The following is a 26617-nucleotide window of genomic DNA, read 5'->3' as shown; positions in this document are numbered from 1 at the left end:
CACCCATCCATCATGCATTAATAGTTTTAAGAGCATGGCAGAGATTTCAGGCATCTTCCATGGCCACCACAATCCTTGGGCATCTCAATCTAGTTGAGCATGTTTGGGATGAACTTGAACAAAGTAATTGGCATCATAATCCTCTGACCTGAATGGACTGACATCCCTAGAGATGCCATTCAGCATCTAGTGGAGTCTGTGCCATATCGTGTCAAGGTTGTGATCAGGACAAACATTTGCACCGCCAGATGGATCTTAATAACGTGGCAAGGAAGTGTATGTGCCTTATGTGTGCAGTAAATTGAGCTTTAAAAATAACAAACCTTTGCAGTTATTTGTTGACAGAAAATCACTAACAAATAGTATTACTCAATACAGACAGGCCCTGTAGTAGTACTGCAAAAAAAACAAAACTTGGTGTTACCAATATTAACTTTTATCCTGATCTGAAAACATGTGCCTACCATTTATCTTTTTCATCAGGACTTAAAACGTTAGCAAACATCCCTGACTTTAATAACATAGCCCCTGTGAGCTGCTTATTGTATTGTAGAATTGTTATTAATTTAACCAGATTATCTGAATGGTGGTTACACATGTTTGAAAAGTAATATTATGACAAGTGCCATGGAAATGTTAAAAACTGTGGGACACACCACTTGGATCTCCTCAAATTTATCATAGACTCTCAGACTCTTAGACTTTAGATTGCATTTGGGTTTAATCCGATATACTGATTTTTATAATGAAAACATAAATAAATGGTCTTTAGATTGATGTGTGTGTGTGCACTGCTTATACGTGGTCCTTCAAATGTTATTTGAGTTCGTTAAACAAGAATTTTCCACTAAATTTCGTGTTTAATGGGAGGAGGAGGAGTTGCTGTGTCATTGAAAATCTTTGACCTCATCCTGGTTCACCTTGTTTCTTTTGAAAGGTAAATCAGATGTATAATTTGTTGGTGAACATAAAATAAGAGTATATTACAAGTCAAGATGGTTAATTCTTATTAGGATTTAGCCGGGGCACTGGAAGTAACATCCCTGCCTCAACTTCCATGTAAATATCTCCTCAGTAGAAAAGTGACACCCCAACACATTGATGGAAGCAATGAACATGATTAAACGAAGAACAAAGCTTCCTGCAATATTAGGCTTTCATGTGATGTCACCCATCAAACTACTGACACAACTCAATCTTATCAAGCTTTTGAGAACTGCTAAAGGTGTCTGCAGGTATACTGACCACAGTGTGCACCAACTTATAACCAAGGACATGGCTCACCTTGAATTTATACTGTGTACTCCTCTTGAGGTTTTTCACAGTACATGTCAAGTCTTCACCAGTGTACTTTGGATGAAACCCGTTCCCCTACAGAAACAAGTTCATTGGTCAATTGTGTGATAAAGTGCCAGTCGCTAACATGTTATCAATAACATTTCTCTTTGCTTGCCATTGTATTGCCATTTTAATGTAAAGCTTCATTCATCAGTCACAACTGCACAACATCCAAACACCATGTGGGTGGGGATGGTTACTTTAAATCGCTCCATGCTTTGAACTTCCCAGTCTTCCTTGATATTAATGTGCATGGGAGGAATGACAAACAAGCACCATCCCTGGAACTAAAACAATAACTATCAATGATTAATGATTCAAGGTATTCTGAGAGAGTATTAAAACACCACCTACGTTGTTCTCCTCCTGTATTTCCAGAGTATATGTGATCACCTCCTCAGGTGTACAGCCATCTGGCCGATTCCACTGTAAGGTGATCCAAGTAATGCCAGCCCGCACCAGTCTGGGAGCCAGGGGCGACTGAGGGATGTTTCCACATGTGTAAAACATGATTTCCTGGCTGTAACTGCTGAGAAGAGAATATAATAAGCAAGCATGTCAGTGATATCCCCTGCCACGTCAGTGATTAGCAAATTAGAACTATCCGTAACAGAAAATAGATTCAAATGACTGCATCTGTATGCACGTATAATTGAAGTTTGACATAGAGAGGTGCCTGCATATACCAACAACTTGTGCTAAAGAATGCCCATACCATGTTTCATTGCAATTGAATTAGATTTTATCTAACTCTACTGTCTGCAGAAATGCAATTGTCAGAGGTAGACAGCCTCTACATATACTTAAAGTGTGACATACGAATTGGAGCTACCATTAAAAAGTAGGTAGGAAATGCATTATCAGAGGCATAAGCAGCGAAGAGCATGATTACAGCTTTGAAAAGTGGGAACATGAAGAACTAAAAAAAAATGGTAATTAGGGAAAAATGTATACCAAAGCATTCAAATTAAATTAATACATTAATCAATATAAATAGAGAATATTTAAATACAAGTGACTCAAAGAAAAGAAGGGGTGTCATTTCTGTACATCCAATTTCTAGACACTTAATACTAATGAATTAATCGTTAGGTGTTGCAACTTTAAATAAGAAACGGTTATGATAGGATTATTAATCACACATTTAGACTTTGTGCATGCTTAATGGCGCTTGTTGCTTATGTAATTATCTACAACTAAATCTGACTTGGTTAAAAGCTCTTAAGCCTTTTATTATTTTAAATATGACCATATAGTGACAGCTTAGTTGGTTTAGTAGGCTAATGTTTAGTATATTAAGGGGTTCATTTTAATATACAATGACACATTTAACACATTTTTTGTAACACAATTCCTAATGACATAAGGTGTTTTTTGAAATAGCAAACCCCAAACTATACCAAATCTTGATCACTGAAAATGTAAGGTTCTACAGTCAGAGAAAGGTAGCTCCAATTTTCTACTGGCATGTGAGGCGTTAACCAGTCCACAGGTATACATAGTACGAGTACTGTAAGAAGTGCCCCTAATGGCAGTATTTTGTAGAAAGGTATGAGCATTGAAAAGAAAAACCAAAATCGACATAAAATTCCTTGAGAATTAGCAATATTGTGTTGAGGTTGCCAGTAAACTTTGTACGGGTGAGAGTGAATTCCTTTATTTAAGAACACACTTGTTCATCGATATCTACATATCTTATTTATGTGTCTGTGGTTGCTCTTTGTTGCACAGTAAAATCTTGCTCCTGTTTTAATCAAAATGAATGTCCTGTGGATTGATGCAACACATTTAATTACTTAAAAAAAAAACATAGATTACCTCAGTAGGTCTAAATATGCCATTTATACATTGGTAATGTTGTCTGGAAAGTGGTGGGCAGGTGGGGGGGTCATGTATTTAAGCAGCAGATGTAAACGAAGTAAGAATGCAGCACTATTGAAGAATCTCGTGAGACCGAGTCATTATCAATACCATGAATTGAGATTCTCCCAACCTTGTTGCTCGTTAACAGTGTAGCAGAAGAGGCTACAGGGCTAAACATATTAGAGAGAATGGACTGAGGGTCCACACAGAATAATGATCTGCAGTCATTAATGCTACATGTTCACTTCACTCACCCCACACATCTTAGAAGCTTTTTAAAACTATTTAGCTTTTCATTCCTCGCTGAATACATACATATATATTATATATATATATATATATATATATATATATATATATATATATATATATATATATATATATATATATATATATATATATATGGCTCTTTGAGAACTCCCTTGATAAATACACTAATACATAAAACACACAATCATTACCTGGTGCCTATGTCGTTCCGTGCTGCTAGTCGGAAAGTGTATCCAATCGCCGGACAGAGTTTGGTTAGCTTACAATGCCTTTGGCTCCCAAAATAACAATCTCTAAAGCCACTGTTCCTTTTTCCCTTAAAATAAAGGCAAAACAAAACACAGTTCAGTACCCTATCAGGAACCTGACACAGCTATTCTGTAATCGGCTCAAGTTGCAAACCTACTTCTACTTACTCGTTAGAACCGGTTTGCCACTAGAACCAATATATTATTTCTAGCAAAATGCTGTTGGCTGATTTAAATGTTACCAAAATAACAAAATAAATGCAATGACTGCCTTTGTCTAGCTAATGTGAGAAAAATGAGAATATCAGTTTGAGGCCACATTAGGAACAGAAGGACTCCTAGGCAATATAAAGCATTAAAATTGGCAGGAAATACATGTTCAATTATATGTTGCCAGCAATTCCAAATACAAGCAGATGACACATGAAGCTGCACTTTAACATTTAACAGATATTTAGCTCATTTTGAAAGCTAATAGGTTCATACTGTTCCAGTTTACTCCGTTGTGCGTGCTGAAAATGCACATCCTTTATGAAGTGTATACAACACAAAAAGATAATGCTTTTATGGTATGTAAAGTTTTCTCATTACCAGAACAAAAGAGAATGTGCTGCTAAACAGGCTTGCAGTTCTTGAAAAGTTCTCAACCTTGTAGGATGGTAGAACTGATGAAAGATCACTTTTTGTCCCCAAAGAAAGAGATGAAGTTTCAGACTTAAATCCATGGATGTCTTGCTGAGCGGGAAAGCAGTACCAGGACATTAGGGCATGATGGATGTTCAGTTTAACTTTATGTCTCTGGTTGGGGATTGCTAATAACACAAAGTAAGGCTGCAAAACTTTTCTCTCCTCTGGATAATGATTCATTTGTAGGCTTATGCTCCTAGAATACCATTACAAGTACCCATGTGTATCTGTTACACTAACCACTTTTTACATAGTATTTTACTTATGGGGCTCATATCTAGTACATCTTGCTGGACAAATACTAATTTTGGAACTATCACATAAAACCTGTTCTGCAGTGACACATTTTCTGCACTGTATGCTGTATAATTACTTAAATGTATAACACTTAACATGCTATTGCGTCTCGTATTTTTTGGGGAAGTTTAGCGCAGGTTGTTGATTCATTTGTTACTAAATGCTGTGGGAACACGCACACTACTGGAATCTGTTGTATAGTGAATAACAATTCAATCATCCTGCTGGGGGACTGAGAAGCAATTTTGGTTAGATATAAGTTAAATGTTTGGGGTAAAAGTATTTTAAGGTTCGGATAAGGTTTATGTGTAGATTCCCCTGGAAGTATGGATGGTCCTGGAGGATTTGTTTGCAAATCAAATAGATTTTTGGTGGGGATTCAAGACGACAGTTGATTCTTATTGTGTAATGTGATTGTTAGGAGCCGAAGGTTGTCTTGCGGTGCATTCCCTTGACATAGTTATTCATTCTAATAGGATCAGTACCTCCATATACCATCAGATTCTCATTCTCTCAACGTCTTGTGCTAAAGAAGGTCCTTGCCAAGCCAACCGGATGACTTTTTTTTTTTTTTAAGTATCAACACAGCATAAAATGGTAAGCACCATAATTTTCTCTTTTTGTTATTTTTTGCTATTTGGTACTTTTTAAAAGCTATATGGATAGCGACGCCAAAATTAAAATAGAATCCCCGACCCCAGGAATAGGCATCATCTGATGGGGATGATAACTGCTAGTTTACAGTGAAGCCTGTACAGAGAACATTTTTTTTCCTTTGTAAAGCATGTAGAATGTGGTCTCTTTGCTGTCACGTAAGATCTCTCTCAGGATGGGCAAGTGAACTTGTGCTTTTGTGGAAGAAGATTATAAAATGTTCTATTGGAAGAGATACTTTTGCTATTTTATTTTATGCCTTCACTATGCAAACTGAATATTCTCCCCAGTGACCTGACTCATTTCAGATTCTCTCTTTGCTCTAAGCAGTGACACTGAAAGAAAAGGCAATTACTGTTTTCTACTCAGTGTTTTCAAAGGCCTCTCACAAGAGTCTTCATTTCTAGTACTAAACAATAAAGCATAAAAACTGGACGTCATTATGGCTCCCTCTGTAAAGGCTGATAAATACGGAGTACAATGGAGTGAGGAAGATACTGTCTAATAGCATGTGTGCTTTTATGTAGTCTTTAGAGTGTCTTTTTATAAGGGCAGTTGAGAAATGTTTTGACAAAATGTTTTTGATCACGATTTATAATAATACTGCATTTTGTTCTTCCACGTTTTTCTATTTAATCTCGCCCTGTCATATTTCGTTAAACTTATCACAATGTATAATAAGACTCAGACACATTTTGTAATAACTGCTGCATGATTTATTACATAAAGTAGGCTATTACTAACAGCATTGGGTATTACGTGTGAAATAAATACTATTGTATAGTAGTGTGTAAGATGATGGGGCGCTGTGTTTATTTTATTCCTGACAGATTTCTTTTCACGTAATGTGGGACAAATTGAAAGCTGCACGGGGACAGGCCAATGGTATAACTAGTGAACATATTGTGAGTTTAGACATGGAAGCTCTGTTGGGGCCTAGGGGTGCTTTAAACTGCTTTAAAAAAGTCACCAGGATGTGATGAGTGAAACAGAAAATGATACAAAGTGAACAACAAGAAGAATATGTTAGGTAGGTGTTCTACTGAGTTGCCCTTTAAGAGTAACGTTGATATGTCAAAATGACACATGAGCAAAGCCAGATATAGGAAGCATATTCAAACGCTCATGTCATTTAAGGGATAATGAGGGTTACTAAGGAAACCGCAATACTTCCAAGAGCAGTGTTTACTGGAAACCATTCTCTAATGAAAAGAAATTAGGCTCACCACTTTAGTTTGTTAAGGCTGAAAATCATAAACATCTGTTTTTGTTATGTTGGACTGCATTAGACACATTTGCTTAGTCTTTACATGCTTACAATACATAAACACTGTGTCCTATTTTGTGGGTTGACATTTTGTAGTTGCAACTTAATAACTGATACATGCACAGATGAACTTCCAGGAAAGAACTGGTGGCATTAACTAAACTACTGTGTATACAAAGTTGCAAGTTGTGTTTTGCAGAGTCATTACAAAGTGAGGAATGAAAGAGAACCGTTTTTGTGCAGCAGGTCTACCCTGTCAATGGGGACATTTTATTTATCTTCCTCCTTCTCTTTATAGTAGTGATTTTGACAGAGTGGAGGTAACACAGAATCTCAAACTATTTTACATCTGCTTTTGAAACTTCGGACATTCAAGCTGAAAAATAACAGCTGGACAAACACATGTAAAATAATACAAAGCTCTCTATGTATTTATAGATGCAGTGGTTACTCAGCACTCACCCACACCATGTACAGTTGTTGATCCATTTCGATTGCTGTGACTACAGTACATTTATACAAATGTTTTTCATACTACGGTACCCTACAAAAAGCACTTTTTGTGCTGTTGGGTGCTATTCACAGTAAGTCGGGGCATTCCTCCTTGCACCTTGTATGTAAAATGCAACCCATATACAATATATAATAAACACAACATTTTCCTGAAAGAGTGGAGATTAAATTGAAGAAAACAGTACAGGAAAGCAGAAGCTCACTCTATACCCAGGGGACGTCTGGTGTAAATAAGAAAGTAGTCTCTGAAGCAGGGAGGATTTCTAAATACCTTCAGTAAACACAGTGAATGTTTATCTACTTGAGATTCTTATTCATTTTATCTTACAATCTGAGATCAAGTTATTGATGAACACACATCATAATTAGATTGTGTTTCTCCAAATCTGTGCCAAGGCTAACCCATATCAGTTCAGGATTATAAAACAATCTATGGAAGATTTCTGTAAAAAGCTCTGGCAAAATCTGTACAGAAAGATACAAATAAAACCTGTACTTGGTTCAAAACTGACCCTGTTTTTGTAATCGTTCTTCTTGCTGTAGATTACAATAAAAAAATAAATATATAACTCACCTCATCCCATTCTAATAGATAATTGGTGATTTTTGAACCATTGTCATTTGGGGCCTGAAAGTTATAAGAAAAAAAATGTAAAACAGCAAATAAAAAGTAATTTTATGTTCATTAGTTTTTCTCATATAATGCACATTTTATATAATTCTCCTGTTGTAAAACAAATTACCAATGAACACATATTGTCCTGCAGTTTAAATGCAGATTGATTCATTTAAAAGCCATAAAACCGTTACATAAATACTAAATTTCCCAGTGGAAGCAAAGGGGTGATTGTGTGTTCTTCTAAAACTCTCGGACAACAGTAACAGTAACATGATAAATTCCATTGCAATGTTAAAAAATGGAACCATTATATTTCAGGCTCAATACAGTTCAGTAACCTTTTCTCATATAAAAAAAATAAAAATGTTTCCAATTTCCATTTGTTCTTTTCAAGTGCAGTTTGGCAATCATGAGTGATGATGCTCCCCAAGGTCTCATTCGATTTCCAATGCGCTAGGAAAGTCAATCACGGGGTGGTAGATAGAATTTAATTTTACAGCTGTGCATTGCCCTTTTGGATATCAAGTCATTTGTTTTTGTAAAGGTGCAAGTTACTGGGTATAAAACTTTCTAGATGCCTTTTTGATTTTATTATTTTATATGGGGCATATGTTTAACCTTTTTGAGATTTTATGAAACACATTGACCGCTGTTATCCCGTATTTGAATTTGACAAACAAAAACGTGTACTCCTGGAATGGTTTTATAATATAGCCTCTCTGTGATTCATTTAACTGGTACTGCAGAGGAACTTGGGGTACAAAGTACCTGCCACCGTCAAAACACATACTGTAGATACTATACACATTTGTGTGTGTGTGGGGGGGTGTTTAAAGTCAGATAAACTAATTAATAAACTAAGCCTACTATTCAAGCCTGTTTATGTAACACTGTGGCAGAGCAGGGCTCTGCCCTTAGAAATACTGGCAGGGAAGGAGTTAAATTCTCCTCCCTGCCCAGATTGATTGCTTCAGGTGGGAGCAATCAACTAATTAATTATTCAATTAAGGACTGAGCCACCTGGCATAAAAGGAGGCTTCAGTCTCCCATTAGAGGAGAGTTCTGGAAGGAGAAGGAGCCAGTGTTTTGTGTGTGTTGTTTTTCTGTTGGTTTGTGTTTGAATCCAGTGAAGGCAATGCCCAGCCTGGAAATCTTTATTTTTGTAAGTTTTGCTTTTTGTTTTGTGAGGTTTGTTTTTTTTTGGAAAAAAAAAAAAAAAAAAAAGACAGGATTAGCAGAGGGTGAGACTCAGAGACAGTATAAAGTTCAAAATAAAGCTTTTTAATAAACAAAAATAATCAAATAAATAGGCACAAGGGCCAAACAAAAAGGTTTTAAACATAAAATAAACACAAAACAAAAAGCAAAACTTACAAAAATAAAGATTTCCAGGCTGGGCATTGCCTTTACTGGATTCAAACATAAACCAACAGAAAACCAGCACACACAAAACACTGGCTCCTTCTCCTTCCAGAACTCTCCTCTAATGGGAGGCTGAAGCCTCCTTTTATGCCAGGTGGCTCGGTCCTTAATTGAATAATTAATTAGTTGATTGCTCCCACCTGAAGCAATCAATCTGGGCAGGGAGGAGAATTTAACTCCTTCCCTGCCAGTATTTCTAAGGGCAGAGCCCTGCTCTGCCACAAACACACTTCCAGAAATATATTGTGAACTTGTCAAACTTTATTGAAAACATCAAAAAAGCAGATATTATTTATAAGCAATATGATTCCCTACCAAAAAAATGAACTTACTTACATTACATCCACAATATTCACCTTTTGCACCAGTGTACATGTTTTGACACATCAATACAAGTGGTAAGAGTCAGAGACTCCTTCATTCAGACTTACCTTCCACTGCAATGTAAGGGAACTCTTGTTCCTGTATGACAGTTTTGGAGGAAAGGGTCCCTCTGGGCTGCAACTGTGTGTGGCAAAGCTTACTGGCTCTGAACACGACCCCTTTAGGGAGTTGTACATTGCACACACTCTGCAAAGAGAGCAAATCGCCACACATTAACCAGCACTCTTTAGCTGCTCTACTATTTTACCCACAAGTATAAAACACTCAATAGTGGTATATGTAGCAATATGACAAGAAACTTGGACAGCTCTATAGAAATAGAAGTGTTTTTCAATACTTTTTTCAATTCTCATTGTGCATAGAGTACTGTAGGGATGTCATGTGTATTTTTCAAGTTAAGGGATCGTTTCCTGATTTTGTATTCCTATTACTATTTATTTCTACAGTACATTGTATTGTAAATAGGCTTTGTTTGCAGTGGTGAAAATTGGACTCCCCACATACAAAAAACACTGAGGCAGGTTGGCTGCTGAGCAGACAGACTCATCTTCACATTACTCAACTCAGTAAATCACTGGACAGCGCTCATTAAACCATGATTCTAAGCAACCAGGAACTGGAACTAAAAGCTTGTGATTAAAGCACTACCTCATACAATTATTTCAAAAATCAAATACAGCTTTAAAAGTAATTTCTTAACCAACACTTGAGCAAAACATGACACATTACAGTACCCCACATTTCAAGGTGAGATTGATATATTAGCTTTAGGTTCTTTAAGGTCTGTGGATATCTGTAGCAGGTGTCATTAGCTATCTTAAATAGGCAATTTCCTTTCACATAGAGGAATGACATGGACATTTCCTGTACAGTAGAGACAGAATTGCCTGATGTAATGGATGGCTCTGTGACACATTTTTACAGATACAACATGTATCTTATTGTCCACAACCTTTTAAAAAATGATACAGATGAACACATTAAAACAAGGTTAATTACCCAGAACAAAACACTACTGGATTGTTGCTTAAACACAAGACAGCCAACTGCATTAGGTCCAAAAAAAAATCTAGGACAGGCGCTAACTGCAGGCTTGTGAAAATAACCACCCTGAGAGGAATGAATGCTAAAGCATACAGAATGTTTGTCGCATGGTACCTGGATAATGGCTGCAATTTAAAATAATGGCAATTTATTATGGAAAAAACAGATTTGTCTTCTTCGAGATGAAGTGACCCCTGGCCACTGGGTTAGTCTTGGATAACTCTTTTATAATATTGTGTTCTTAAAAGCAGTAGCTTCAAATGTCATTTAACATTTCCTTTTCACATTTTCTTACTATGGTTTGTGGGTTCTGTTGCTACAATACTGACATTATGTGTGTGGAAAGAAGTACACTTGTGGTTGCAAGTCATTACATATAAATGAAACTTTAGAGCATTAATAAATAGATTTTTAAAAAAGCAGTTTTACAATAAAGTGCACAAACAGCAATGTATTACACAACTGTACAAGCACAAATACAGCACCAGATATGATCAAATACAGGATGTATTAATATATACCCTTATTCGCCACCATGCATAACAATTCTGAACAGCTGCTCTTGAACAGAGTCTAATGTGATATACTGAAGAATAAAATCTGAAGACTCATGTTAACCATTGACAACGTAAATCACCACTGTGACCTTTAGAAGGTTGTACAAATCAGTATGCTGGTCAGGTATGGCTTGATGCGTATCTCTAGCTATTAAAGACAGCACGTCTAGCCAGGAAAACAAAGCATCCTCTTCAAGGTTTTATCTCTTTGCATGATCTGCAGTGAGTAAGGACTGCCAGCCTTACGATGGGAAAGCAAACAGACATGACAAAACAGAAACTTCCGTTGAAGAATATTATTTTAAATGTATATTTGTATTAAAGCAACACGCAGGGACCTATTATGTAACTCAGAGCTTGCATTGTGGAGTAGTGGTTAGGGTAGCAGTGTGGAGTAGTGGTTAGGGCACTGGACTCTTGACCGGAGGGTTGTGGGTTCAACCCAACTGTATAAATGAGCAATTGTATGTAAAAATAATGTGATAACTGTATAATGTGAAATAATGTATAATGTGAAATAATGTATAATGTGATATCTTGTAACAATTGTAAGTCGCCCTGGATAAGGGCGTCTGCTAAGAAATGAATAATAAATAAATAATAATAATAATAATAAATTGATTACATTGTCTGAATCCATAATTAAGGGTTAAAGTAAGACCACTTTCAATGATATTGGCAGTAGCTACCCATAGAAAACATGAAAAATGTTTGGTATTTAACTCAGCCTGTTGTGGATAGTCCTCACAGAAAGAATAAGATACAAATAATAATAATAAAAAAACTATTACTTCACTAGATGTTTTTGAGGCATAGTTTCAAAACATGTTCTCCAGTGAAAATCACCTATTGACTTTACAAAACTAGTATAAATCATCAAGAGGTATCTTAAGCATTTTCAAGTTATATCTCAGTTTTGTAAATTACAGTTGATTTTTCATCTTTATAAAATTGGAGACTGGAGTAAATGCTTTGAAAATAAGGCACTTAGGGGCAGATGTACTCAAGTGTTGCGTCTGTCACAATCGTTACCAACCACATGCAAACCAGAAGGAAGTGTAGCGTGAAATGTATTAAACAAACACAAAACTGTTAGCATCATTTTAATGAATGCTTTGCAGCCGCAGTTCTTATTTGCTCTTTAGCCTTAAATGAATATGTAATTCTGGGCGTTCCTGCAGAAATTCACAAAAACAGGGTGGAGATTGTGCAAATGAGGTATCAAAAATATTGTAATGAGATGTACTAAAGCTGTGTGCAATTGTGACACTTACAACTGCATCAATTTGTTAAGAACTTTTGAAAGCATGTTTCTAGCATTTCCCAGTCCGCTTTTTCTTGCGCGTTGCCAGTTGTGCTCAATGTATTTAAGACAACCACCTAAGTACCTAATTTTCACTGAAGTCAGGGTGTACTTACAAGCCTTGAAAACAAATTTCTATGATTTCTGGTTTTACCAGCATGTTGGGAGCAACTAAGTAGACCAAGTTAAAAATAATAATAATTAAAATAAAATAAAAAAAACCCTAAAATCATCTAGTTTAAGTTTAAAATAATCTTTTATTCGCATTGGGGGCAGTGCCGCCTGGAGGAGGGAGGGTTAGGTCGGCCAGGGTGTTTTCGGCTCACCGTGCAGCAGCGACCCCTGTGATTTGGCCGGGTGCCTGCGGGCTTGCCTGTAAGCTGCCCAGGGCTGCGTTGTCCTCCGACGCTGTAGCTCTAGGTGGCTGCATGGTGAGTCTGCAGTGTGTAAAAAAGCGGGCGGCTAACGGCACACGCTTCGGTGGACAGCGTGTGTTTGTCTTTGCCCCTCCCGAGTCACCGCAGGCGTGGTAGAGGTGAGTTTAGCCAAACAAAATAATTGGACACTACTAAATTGGGGAGAAAATAACAAAAAATAATTGGTGACTACTAAATTAAATTATCCTTCAGGCACTCTCTGCTGCAGCAAACCACAACTCAACTGCTGTTATTTTATTTGAAAAAATGTTGCACAACTCTCGCTAGAGATCTCGCTAAGATGATGCAAATAATATTTAAATTAGTATATAGCAGCTCTCTTCATTAACATTTTTTTTTTCTTAGTACATATGATAAAATGTGCACTTTGCGAATTGTCGTAACAAAAATGCAAATTGCAGTATGTTTGCGCTGCGACCGGCCCATCTTAGTACATCTACCCCTTGGTGTCCAATTGCTCATGAAATATACTGTTTTGATATCACTGTTTCAGTTTCTGAGCCCCCTTAAAACAGTTCTTTACAAAAAATAGTTTCATTTATGTATGTATTTATGTATTGTTGGTCCCAGATTTGAGACATTTTTATCTGGGCTTTATTTGTCTGTAGAGCCAAAATCTTACAGGTTTTATTTCCTAAAAATTATATAACATTGTGGTAATTACTTATATTTTTTACACAGTATGTTTCTTGTAATATCTAAACAAAGCTACTGTACTCTTTTTTCATAACCATTTGTAATATTTTAGATCAGTCTTCAATGGTGCCTGTGTTGTCTGCTTAATAATAAGAATCCATGACTAATACATAAGAGACAAGCACATAAACATCATATGAGCTATCAGTATCATAAAATGTACTGTAGGTCACTGCATATGCACATCATGTAAATTAGAAATTACCATACATTAACACAATCAAAATTGGACAAGAGGTTCCAGAGATAAAGCCTTAATTACCCAATCAGGTTTCATAATGTCGGCCAATGTGGAATATGTAGATTAAGAGGCATCACTGCTTGTAGCAAATCCTCCTGCAGAGTTTAATCAAATTTGGTATATGCAAATCAAAGTTTACTTCACTAAAGCGGTTCTTCATTGTTTATGACATGTAGCTCTTTTAAAGCTTTCAAGCTTTTTACATTTCCCTGCTTACTTACTGTACATGATAGTCTGTTGCTGGCCTCAGATCCTTCACATTGCATTCTAATTCTTCTCCACTAGAAAAAAATAATAAAACATTATTAATAATATCTGCATGTAAGCTTTTTCTACTGCATTTTTGCTGCATACTGTATTGTTTTCTGCAATTTAACTTATTTTAAAATATATTTTTCAATTTTTAATTGTATGGCATGACTCTTAGAACTGGTGGACCAACATAGAAGAGATGACTGCTCTCTGTGTTGTACCCAACTTCTGCCCTTTTTTTGTTGTTTTGATGCATTACATAAAGTTTGCTATTCAACAACTGTGTTTCAGTATATTTATCAGCAATCTAAAAATGAATGAATGAACAATAAGTAATTATGAAAAATAGATATTATTGGTTGGGGTGGGGTTGAAAACCGAGTGCTCACTACTGCCTTTCCATGATGATGGCGAGACACAGTAGGTAGTATTTTCAAAGAGTAGCTGGTATAAGGACACTGTAGGCATAATGTAATTACAGTGGCCACACATTAGAGTCATGATACAATGTGCTGTGAAACGCACACCACTTTTTTTTTTTTTATTAATAATCAAAATTCACTACTGGCTTGCTGCTCTGTGTATTCTACAGAGCCACATCATACCAAATTACCATCTCAGTAATTCTGTTTAATGGCACCACTGATGGTTTGAGTTCAGAGCAAGGGTATATATGCGTGATATATATATATATATATATATATATATATATATATATATATATATATATATATATATATATATATATATAACAACAGGATCAACACAGCAGCTCTTAAAAGTTTGATAACGCCATTTCCATGTTTGTTTTATTTGTGTTTAAAGTTTTTAAAAGTTAAATTTCAGTTTTCATTTCCTTGTTCAGCTACAAAAAGGCACAAGTAAACCTCATGTTATTAACTTATGAATATATATATATATATATATATATATATATATATATATATATATATATATATATACACATAAATAAACCACGACAGTCTGTGCAGTTCCCATGACATAAACCACGCCTTGGGTGGTGATAAGGTCAGAGACTTATAACACGGCTACCTGTCATTTGGGGAATGAAAAATAATTAAAATAATTAAAACACATTTTAAATTAAGACAAAACCAAAAACTTTTATTGTGTATTAAAAAACTAGAGGACTGAGCATAAGCTGATGATTGGCAGTTTCAAATGACACTGAGGAAGTAAGGGGAGCAGCTGCCATGGATGCTGAAGCTGTATCTTGAGGTGAGTTTGTGTCCTCGTTATATTCAAGTCCATTTTCATCCTTTCAGATGTTTTTGTTAGTTGTCGGACACCCTCGTGTCCAAGTCGTGCCAGATTAAGTTGAAGATCAAACCAGACTTTACGCACCAGTCCGACCGTGGTGTCAGGGGACAGTGCCTCAGTTTCCCGCAGATACTTCAAATCCAGGCCGATAATTCAGGGGTTGATGTCTGGCCTTGTCTTTACCTGCTTTTCTAAAAGTTTTCATGACTGACAGGAATACATTCTTGTTGGTTTTAAACTCACTGTCAACAGTGATGTTAAAACTTCTACTGTTAAAATATCCAGCTCAGTGTTATAAAACTGGAGACTGAATACAGAATACCCAGCTGAACTTCTTGCACTGGCATAAAATTCCCTTAATGTTGTTGAGATTTATTTGACTTATTTTTTTGAGATTTTTTTATACCACATATTCTGGTGTACACCTGAAAGTTCTTGAAAACTGATTCATAACCAAATCAACTACAATGTCTCTGTTGTCTTATGTTGTCTTATGACATTTTTTTCTAATTTTAGTTGATTAATCAGTCCGATTAATCTATCAATCGGAGCAACATATCGAAACGTTGGGCAGCTGGCTCTTTGAGCTAATATATATATATATATATATATATATATATATATATATACAGTATATATATACATAGTACATAAACCAGCCAACATCTGCTTCTACCACTTTAACAAATATGACAAATGTTCCTTTTTCCTGTCTTTCATATCAATTTGTATAGACACTTTTCAACCCTGTTTGTTTTTCACCAGAGATGCTAGTTAATTAATGTGATCAGTTTCCTTATTTGCTAGGATATTATACACATTCTTTTGTACACAGCTGAGAGGATTAAGCTAGTACCCTTGCAGTAATCATTCCAAAACCAAATCACCCATTTTTAAGAGATTTTCACATTTTACACATTATCATCCGCAAATGAAGATGTACAATTCAGACATACAGTGCACACCTACACACTACATTAACATATTCCTTAAACATGAATAATCAAATTGCTAAATCATTCTTTGTAATCTCTTTGCTTTAATCAATTCTAAGCTGAGAAATGTAACCATAATAGACCCAAACACAAGAATATTACCAAGTCTGAAGATAATGTAACTATCATGTTGAAAGCTACTCAAAGCCAGCCTTGCAGATGAAAATACATATGCACTTTACAGACTTGATAGGGTTTTAGGTGTAGTCAGAGGTCAAAGATGTTAAACTGAAGTCTCCGACTCACCTGTAAATAATGTGGTACTTTCCATCCCTCCCCTTGTCTGACAATGTGACCTCATAGCTACAGGTGTAAGGCAGGCCGTTGCTGTATCTGTCCCCATTCAAGAGCCCTAATGGTGGGGCCCAAGTTAGGCGGGCGCTCCTGGCTTGGATATTAGACACCTAGGTAAAATAAAAAGAAAACAAAATTGGTATTTAAATATAAATGGGGAGATACAAAGTTTCACATGGAGGCAAACAAAGGCAACAAATTAATTCTTTTTTTTTTTGGTCCATGAAAAATCTCCTAGTTATATTCTTTTTCTCTGTCTGGCGTTTTCATTTGGCTGCTGAAATGTGGCTGCAGCAATAAATGATACAATAAATAATATTCAATATAGATAAGCAGATGGCTTGGAAAGGCATGATATGCAACTCTGCTGTGAGGTTATTCTGATGAACGACTCAGCGACAAGAACTTACTCAACTGTAAAATGTGAATCACGACGAGAGACGCAAGTGAACTCTTTCTCTGAACTAAGTTTGAGGTTGCCGGACACCTATCCAACAGCAGAACATCAGAAACAACCCATTAACCTCCATTAATCCAAGCCCACACATTCACAGCAGCAACTGTTGCTTTGTGTCACATCCAGCCTACATAGTCAATAGTGAATCCATCCAGAACAGACTGTTAACAGGAACACTGTTATACTGTTTGGAGAGGATAAACCTGCATGACATGTATGGAAACTACTGTTTCAATTTAAAAAGTGAGCAGATTGATAAAGACTTCAACCAAACGCTTCAGATTTTGCAATGATGAATTACCAGGGTGCTAAAATAAATCAGGGCTGTGTGTGCTATCAAGGACATTTGAACACTGGGAAACTTTTACTTGGGTATGTTTAGCAGGCGTTTATCATAAAATCAGGTTGAAAAATCACTGTTAAAAGAAAGAAAATTGGTTAATATTGAAAATTCGGTTTTAATCTGAATACAAATGGCCACGATTTACATGCTTAACACAATCAGGTTTGGAGGAATCAATGTTTCTCAACATACAACCCCAACACGATGCTTGAAACTGATGCTTGAAACTGGTTTACATGCCAGTTAAATAGAGGTTTTCAGAATAGATTGCTCACACAGAACAGTTACTTTATGTTGTCAGGATGTAGGGGCTATGTGTTTTGGAATCTGCAAAAGCTTTCTTTCGTATTCCCAGACTGGCACTTCATGAGAAAAGCACACATTATGTAACCGTACAGATCTGTTTTAGTTTTTATTTGATTGGTTGTTTGTAGTTTATTGGCAGGTTTAAATCCTCCAGCACAAAGGGGTTGATTTGATCAACATGTGCCCCACCAGGAAAAGCCACAATTTGATCTTTTTAAGAGCATTTTACAGCATTAGGGAATTACCTTTGATTGCAGCAGCCACCTATCTGTGTTTTTCTCTGGGATTAACACTGCAAATCAGTGATTGATGCAATCCAGTTGATTCCCTGTGTTATGTATTTAATCATAATCATATCCTGATGTAACTATCAATGACACTTATCTGCTGTATCATTGAATTGTATTTTGTCACACTTGTACTTGCTTGAACCAAAGTCATTGTATTTATCTTCCTCTTAATTGTATTATTACTTGTACTGTGAAACTTGAAATGTATTTGCTTACGATTGTAAGTCGCCCTGGATAAGGGCGTCTGCTAATAAATAAATAAATAAATAAATAAATAAATAAATAAATAATAATAAAATGCATGTAGTTTATCCCCTTAATAGTCTGATGAAAAACACATTTAAAATAGTACATTCAAACTTATTAATCAAGATCCGATTTATATTCAAGACACAGGCATGTTTTTACGGTATCCTATATGTAACACTTTCTGCATGATGCAGAATCCAATCTGACCAGGTCATGCGGTTGTGTTAAAGTCTATTATCTGTTTTTATTGACTTTTATACAATTCAGTAGAGACAAGTAAGTTGCTGCAGCAGGGAGATGAGACTTTGGTACCTGAAACCCAGTTCTGAGCTTACTTTTGATTCTGTATTCCCTATTCCTGTCACGGGTGACAAACAGCAATGGATGAGACCTTATGAAACTGGGGATTTGTATTGTGTGCACTGGAAATTAAACTTTCCACTCTGAAACTGTAGGTGTTTAAAAAGGCTGGCAAGTTATGTACACTATTGTTTCTGTTGGTTTCTTAATACAAAGTGTTTGTGATAGAGTACGTTGCTGGTTGAAGAAAGGGCAGCAGTGTGGAGTAGTGGTTAGGGCTCTGGACTCTTGACCGGAGGGTTGTGGGTTCAATCCCCAGTGGGGGACACTGCTGTTGTACCCTTGAGCAAGGTACTTTACCTAGATTGCGCCAGTAAAAACCCAACTGTATAAATGGGTAATTGTATGTAAAAATAATGTGATATCTGTATAATGTGAAATATTGTAACAATTGTAAGTCGCCCTGGATAAGGGCGTCTGCTAAGAAATAAATAATAATAATAATAAAAGGTGAATTCAGGATCATAAGCCGACACAGAGTACTTGATGTTACACAAACACACTGCTGATATGACATATACTGTATAAACATAAGACACATGACCCATGGGAAATGGCACCCTTATAAACAAGCAGAAACTTGTACTGTTTCCAGCTAAGATACCAATCCTTGAAAATCAGGCCCATGTAGTTAAATTAATATTTGGATCATAATTCCATGCATTAAATAAAAAATAAAAAAACAGATCAGGTGTGCAATGGCCTTAATGCTGCAATCCTTCTGTATATCTAATCTAATCTAATTGCTCTATGAAAACCTTGGCTTAAATTAAGAGTACAAATTAATGGGAGCAGTAGGGCATCCTTTTCATGTATATAAAATTTGGCTATAATCTTTGTAAATTGGGTCTCCAGCAAGCTAACAGTCTTTATCATCAGCACAAAGACATTATAATTATGTGAAAAGGGAAACCTTGGTATATCGAACTGATGGCATTTAATATGGTATATTTAATAATAATAATAAAAAAATCATAACAATAAAATAAAATAGGGAAAAAAAACAGTTGGGATGTAGTCTGTAAAACTGCCAAGCTGTGCAGCATGTTTCAGACTGTTTGTCACGACAGTATGAGGAATCATGTTGTACTTTCTAACATTGTGTGTTGAGCTGTGGGAGATTAGATCGAATCAAAGCTTTTAGAGCTTCAGACTGAACGTGAAGATGTTTGCATACCCCTAAAGCCTTGAGTAATGAGTTGTATAATTGTATAACAGCATTTAATGCCACCGGGACCACATCACTGAAGTTAGGAAAGAACATGTTTTACAGCCTGATTTACTTTGCAGTCCAACACAAGTAAACTGTAGGGCTTACAGGCAGCATGATGTGAACTGATCACACTGATTTGTAATCTGTGATAACAATGTACATAGGGCACAATCATGATTTTAACTTAAACCATTACATTCTTTATCCATTGTATCCCTTACACTTTGTATAATACGTAATTTTGGGGTGATTCAGAGAAACACTGAAGGCAGATGGAGCACTCAAATTCTGTGATGGGGGGGGGGGCGGGATGGGACGGGACTGAATTGCCAGCAAAACTGGAACCCATGTTGGTCTAGACCAAAAACAACAATATCATAAACTGAGTTCATTTTCACAATGCTTACTAAGTATGTCAGTAACACACATCCTTGCCACTGCTGCAAATTCAAAATTAGAGCAAACTGCTTTGACAAAGTTGCCGACCATATCTTAAATATACAATAGGGTCATAATAGGATACAATAAGACATGGATATGAATAGTGTATTGAAAATTGAAGAAGTAGTAATTAAGACTAAATGAGGTGTTATCACAGTGAAGAATATTAAAATGACTACGTGGAATAACTTCTTGAGCTCTCAAGAAACATATAAAAATGTAAGTGTGACGTACACGTGGATAAAGGTACAGACAGAGAGATATCTCCACAATGTAGTACTTTCAATAACTTATGGGAAATAATGTCAATACCAAGTTTCATTACAATTGGAGAAGCTGTTTTACAGATACAGGGAACAACGTAAAGTGTGACATTCTGTGCAGTACATACATTCATAGGACCGCCTCCACTGCATCCCTATCACCAGAGAAACAATGAAAACTGTAACCTTTAAGGGCTCTCTTTGTATCACCCGGCTTGACAAACAGGGAATATTGAGAACGGGCGTAGAATTAGAATATCTTTGTGTTAACCCTTCAGTAGCACTACAATGGGTGTGAGGCAGAAAGCATGGGTGTGAGGAGCAGGTGTGATCCTTATCTGTACCTGCAACACAGGGAGCTAGAAACTCTCCTAACCCCGGTCCTGACTACAATCCCACTAACTGCCCTGTTACCTTTCCCTGTTCCTCAGGTCACAGTTCTCACTCCTACCGATTTATGTCTTACATAAGTTAGATTGTTGGAAAGAGATAGAGAAAGGCTGAATTGTATTTTTTTTAATGGTATTAATGGTTTAATACTGCCAGAGGCAAATGTCCCTGCTGAGTTTTCCCATTAATAGGAAATGTTAAATCTGAGAGATATTTTTATTGAGTGACATACAAAGGTCGTGGACAAACGAGACTAAGATAAAGGATAAGAACATTGCACAAAAACCTCAGCCATTTAAAAAAAAAAAAAACGATTCTGATGGAAAGTCCATTCCATGGTGAACGGGCATGTTTGAATGACCACAGTTTCTGAGCCGCCATAAGGATCATATTCCTGTCAACGTAGTCAATTTATGGTTATTATACAGCATAAGCTTCTTGAATATTGGTAACAATTGCTTTGAGGGGAAAAATAAAACTATACCATGTTAGTACCAATTAACTTCTACATGTAAAAAGTACAGATGCTGTGCATTTGATAGTCACCTCCAGCATTGTAAGTTCATTTATACAGAGCATGTATTAAGTCCAGAGCTGTAAAAGGAAAAAAATAATACATTGACTGCTATTTCAGAAGTGTATGCCATTACAAATACAAAATACAATTGAAAAACTACTTTAACAATATTGCACAGTATTACCGGAGTGTATTGGTCCCTATTGATATACCATTAGCTTGTAACATCGCAGCAGCCCTTGTGCTGCCATTGTCTTTGGTACAGAACCATAGTAATTTATCAGCAGGTGGCTTCGAGCTCCATTTCTGAGAACCACAACAAGTGCAGTACACCAAGTACTGCACTTGTAAAAGTAAAATATGGACATGCTGATGACGTACATTCACATTGAAGAGTGTGACATGTGCACAAATACATGTCAGCATCCACAAGAAAGGCTCTCGCACAAAGATGTGAAGTAATTAGCCTCCGAATGCTGTCTCCAGAATATTATTATTATTATTATTATTATTAAAATAATTTCTGTTTCTCAGTATTTCAGGAACTTGATGAAGGGCTATATAACTGCTAACGGAAGGCACTCTGCAACATGTTTAGCTATTACTATCCCAGCAGGGCTGCTTTTGTCTCAAAGCAGTAACAAAACACTGGTCGCTTATTCTGGATGACTCTTTTTTTAATTGCTTTTAAAGTGTATTTCTGATAGTTTTTTTTTGGAAAAGCAAAAATAGCAAGCACACTGTTATGATACTCAGGAGGTCAGCTGCTCTTTTCGATTTATTATAAACCTAATGGACTTTTTAAAATTGTATTTGCTGAGAAGTGGTCAAACTATTGCGAAGGACTATAGATGGAAACATGCAGATTAAAAATACAAAGCAAGCCACTTCCTTTTAGCTTTTTAGTTAAAATACATACTGGCAATTGAATATGTTCCACAGTTTAAAAGTACCCCTTTTAAAAGTAGTCCTTTGCTATGTAGGTTTCACGTAATAAATGATGCATTTTCAGAAGAAAGATAAGGAGATTGGTGATAATGTTTGTTTTGTGAATAAGCAGCTGCTGATACATAAAATATATACATTGCCATGACCTACAGTATATCCACTGTATGCAGGGGGACAAGGGATCCTCTAAATACAGTAAATGAAAAACATGTGAAACATTCTGAACATAGGATGTGCCGAACAGAAAATGGATTTGATGTAAAGCTGAAACCTGAATCTCTGTTACTGTATGTTGGTAGAAGCTGTGGTGCTGATGCTGAGAGGCAAGGAAAGAAAATGGTTTGAAGAGAAAACAGGATTGCTTATATTGGTCATGCAGTAGCCCTTTGGGAAACACACTTCAGACACTGATCCTCTTGAAATAATAAGATGTGTCAGAAAGGGGCCCATTGAGGGTAGCAACTCTTCAAATACAGTTCAGTAGTTCGGGACAAACACCAATCACAAAATGTTTTAGTACAAATATTTATTGTAGAGAATGCGGAGTATGCGATTTAACAGAAAAGTATGCTGTATATACACATTCATTTGGCATCAAACCTAACTTGGTTTGAGGGTTCGCTGCCTGGCCAACTGGACGAGGCTGACCCCCATTTGATAAAACATAAAAACTGTTATTAAGAAAGGTGGAGATGGGGAGGTGGTGGGTTACGATGAAATCAAAACGCAACTGAGAGATAAGTGAAGAGGGTATTTATAGTGCTAACAATTTAAATTAGCTAATGTGTAAATTGAATGATTCAATTTGGTGATGCGGAGATTGGTGTCTGACCCTCCTCCCGAACTTTAATTATAAATTTCATTTAGTCCCATTAATTGCCCCTGCTAACTTCTTGTCAATATAGTGAATCAATGGTGTTTTAATGAGAGTGAAGTGTGCCTGAAATCTGATTTAGACAGCTGCAGTGCAGTCTTTGAAACCCATTTAAAGGTGTTGTCCCATACGATATTTATATATTAGGCAAGGCTGTACACTGAGCTGTTGTGAGCTACAACAGACGTAAAAGTAGAGGTGCAATAAGCAACCGCTTTTCAAATTCAAAACACTGCAGTATTAAAAAGAAAAAGGACAAAATGTACAGGCTCTTCAAAATATGAAAAAATAAAATAAAATATGTGCATATTGTTATCCATATTAATATAATATAGAGTTTTAGTCTAGCAACATGCAAGAAAAGCACACAATTTGGTAGCTAGCTACATGACCAAATAAGGCTATTAAAGAATGTTTAATTTAGGATTGTGAAATAAAAGTCAAGGTGATCATTAATCTATTGTTGCAGCTCTACCTGAAAGATGTAATTTACTGTATAATCTCCCGCTGCAGCAAAGGACAGACGCAGCAGTCTGAGTCAATTAGACAGCAGCTTGTCTGATTGACTCAGAGACAAAAGCCGGTTTCTGTAGCTACCAAACATGTCCAGCATTATATGTGATTCTTCAGTTCTGGGGAATGTTAATACATTTTAAAAATAACACTGTAAGACTACATTATGGAGGACTGTGGACCAATTGTATTTTCATTTTTCACTGAACTATGGGACTGTGCATCTTTAAATCTAATGCTTTAAAACAATCATTTGAATTTGATCAGAAATAAATGTAGTTATTCTTAAGTATGATGCTGTATTCTTAATCAATACCACAATACCACTTGAGAGAATCTGAGAGATACTCTATTGTACAGTAGCTGTGTTTTTTATTACACCTATGAATTGTGGGGACCTTCATTCGAAATGGTCCACACTGTGTTCCGATATACAATACTGGGATACTGAATACAATTAGGGGTACCACTGCACTTGTGGGATGGATTCCTCATTAATTTAACATTTAAATAACATGAAGATGGAGAGATTTTCAATTCAAGGAGTGGGGTGAAACTGGCAAGACAACTGTTATTTTTTTTACAAAAGACTTATCTGAGACAAGTTGTTTTTAACATGATTTAAGCTTGCACATTTGATAAAACACTGCTCTCTGGTGGAAAATGTTTGCATTTCACAATTGACAAATTCATAAATTACATTTTTAGGTGGACTTCTGTCTTTACTCTTGATGTACGCCACTGTGACCTAAGCTAAAGAACTAGAGAAAGTAAGCAGAACAGAAGTCAGGAATCCCTTTTCAGTCGAAGACAAGTTTTGTAAACTTGTAAAACAGTCTATCAGGGAGGCACTGATGCATAGTGCAGACAGCCGAACTTTGATGGAGTGAATGACTTTTTCTTTATTACAACAGGGAATCACAATAGTGAAGGGTGAGCGACAGTATGGGTCTTGTAGCCGTTTGGTAGTGTCACCTTCCTGCGTACAGAGAAAGAAGCCTGTATAATCACCGGCTAATTGAATCAGCTGCATATTGTATAACATGTAATTTCATTTACTGTCCTACAAAATCTTCCACTTTAATTAATTAACCAGTTTATGTGATCAAAAGGCAGGTATAAAACAAGACCATATTTTAACTGGGTTTAAGAATTGTCTTCTCTAATAAACCCATGTTTAAAATACCAGTTCTAAGGGAGATAGACAATTTAGTTTTTGATCGAGAGATTTAATTAGCCATGTATAACTTCCAGAAAAACTAAATTAAGCAGACACGTTGCGGCTAATGTTAAAATATGGAAAATATACATGCAGTTATTGTATATAAAATTAAACACAAGTGACAGGGCATGTTTAGCAACAGTAACTGAAATCACTTTTACTGCCGTTTGTGAGCATTTTTGAACAGACGATCACTGTAAATGAGAGCGTTTAAAGCTTTTTAGATAACACATCAGCATTTGTTTTAATTTGAAATGTGAGATGGCATGAGTTATGTTAATAATGCATTACATCTTTCATCGTGACTATACACAATTAGAGCCATGATTTACATCCACAGCATGTACATGGAAAAATATAAGTGCAACCAGAGGACGGACAGACAGGCATCCCCACTTCCCCAGATTATAATACTTTTAGTATGCTGTTACCAAATTACATCGCAATTTGATAAGCAGTTCTCTAGAGATGCATGTAAAATGTAAGTGTACGTTCTGGGTAAGGGCAAGAACTGCCAAAATCCTAGAGATTGTAAAAGGAAATAGCAAACCATAGTTATCTTGTGGAACTGTGGAGGTGAAATACCAGTGATATAATTCCAGATCCCGATAAAGAATGTTTTATCAGAATTGGTATACGTCGTTTTCTAGACTATATACACTGATAGTTTGTGCAGTACTGTTTCTCTAAAAGGCACAGAATATAATTCTAATATGAAACAAATGTTACAAGGTTGACACACCCAAAGAAAACAATAAGGTTACAAACCATTTGCCCATACACAAACTTGAAATCTGTACCACACTGCTGATCCTGTCCTAAGAACTGTATACACATATCAGTTTATCTGAACTGTCAAAAGAAATTCTACAAACCCAGTAATGTTTAATCTTGCTGTGGGTTAGATGCCAGACCTTGTAAATCCTCCAGATGTCTGTATTAGACAGATTACAATGATGGCCGTAATTAGATAGATTACAAAGGCACTGCTTACATTAATGAATAACTAGTCTGTGGTTAAGTTTATATGCTTAGCCATCTATAAAAGTAATTTTATATATATATATTTATATATATATATATATATATATATATATATATATATATATATATATATACACTGTCGACCTAGTATGCTCTGGTAACAGTGTGATGTTTAATATGTATATGTCTCTTTAAAGGAGATATGATTTGGGGAGACATACCTGTGGTTTCTCTATTCCTGTAAGCATGTCTTGAACTCTTTTGGTTTCTGAGTCATGATCTGTGAAGAAAACAAATTAAACATGTCATTTCATAAGCATCCACTAGATGGTGCCAATGATACTCAGAACAGCAGAAGCTGTACTTTTGACTCTTGAGAGTTCTTGATGCTGAAACAAAATGTAAGTCGGAAAGGCTTTAAATAGATCAGTACTAACCTTTAGACCTATAGAAGCATTCCGTGTCAAATCAACGAAATTCAAAAGGTCTCTGCACTTGTTTTGCATCTTATCTATATACTAACTGCAAAACAGTTTGACCTTACTTCAGTTCCTTGTGAGAATAATAGCTAGCTACCCACTTATA

The 26617-nt window shown here is 36.0% G+C and overlaps 1 protein-coding gene across 5 annotated transcripts in view; it reads right to left on the bottom strand.

Annotated features, from left to right (window-relative positions):
- The window catches only part of LOC117417358 (fibronectin type III domain-containing protein 3B-like), a 247917-nt gene that overhangs the window by 62759 nt on the left and 158541 nt on the right, over positions 1-26617 (bottom strand). For 4 of the 5 annotated variants that reach the window (XM_034029463.3, XM_034029464.3, XM_059034587.1 and 1 more), the window contains 8 exons: positions 26254-26312; positions 16615-16772; positions 14062-14121; positions 9610-9748; positions 7712-7765; positions 3663-3787; positions 1693-1867; positions 1285-1371 (listed from right to left, as the gene is read on the bottom strand). In XM_034029463.3, the coding sequence (XP_033885354.1) occupies positions 1285-1371; positions 1693-1867; positions 3663-3787; positions 7712-7765; positions 9610-9748; positions 14062-14121; positions 16615-16772; positions 26254-26312 (857 nt within the window). The remainder of the gene's footprint in view (positions 1-1284; positions 1372-1692; positions 1868-3662; positions 3788-7711; positions 7766-9609; positions 9749-14061; positions 14122-16614; positions 16773-26253; positions 26313-26617) is intronic. The other variant, XM_059034586.1, reaches the window with a different exon arrangement.

This window comes from Acipenser ruthenus, chromosome 12, assembly GCF_902713425.1.
Source record: "Acipenser ruthenus chromosome 12, fAciRut3.2 maternal haplotype, whole genome shotgun sequence".
Taxonomy (NCBI): domain Eukaryota; kingdom Metazoa; phylum Chordata; class Actinopteri; order Acipenseriformes; family Acipenseridae; genus Acipenser; species Acipenser ruthenus.
This window is presented reverse-complemented; position numbering and strand designations above follow the sequence as displayed.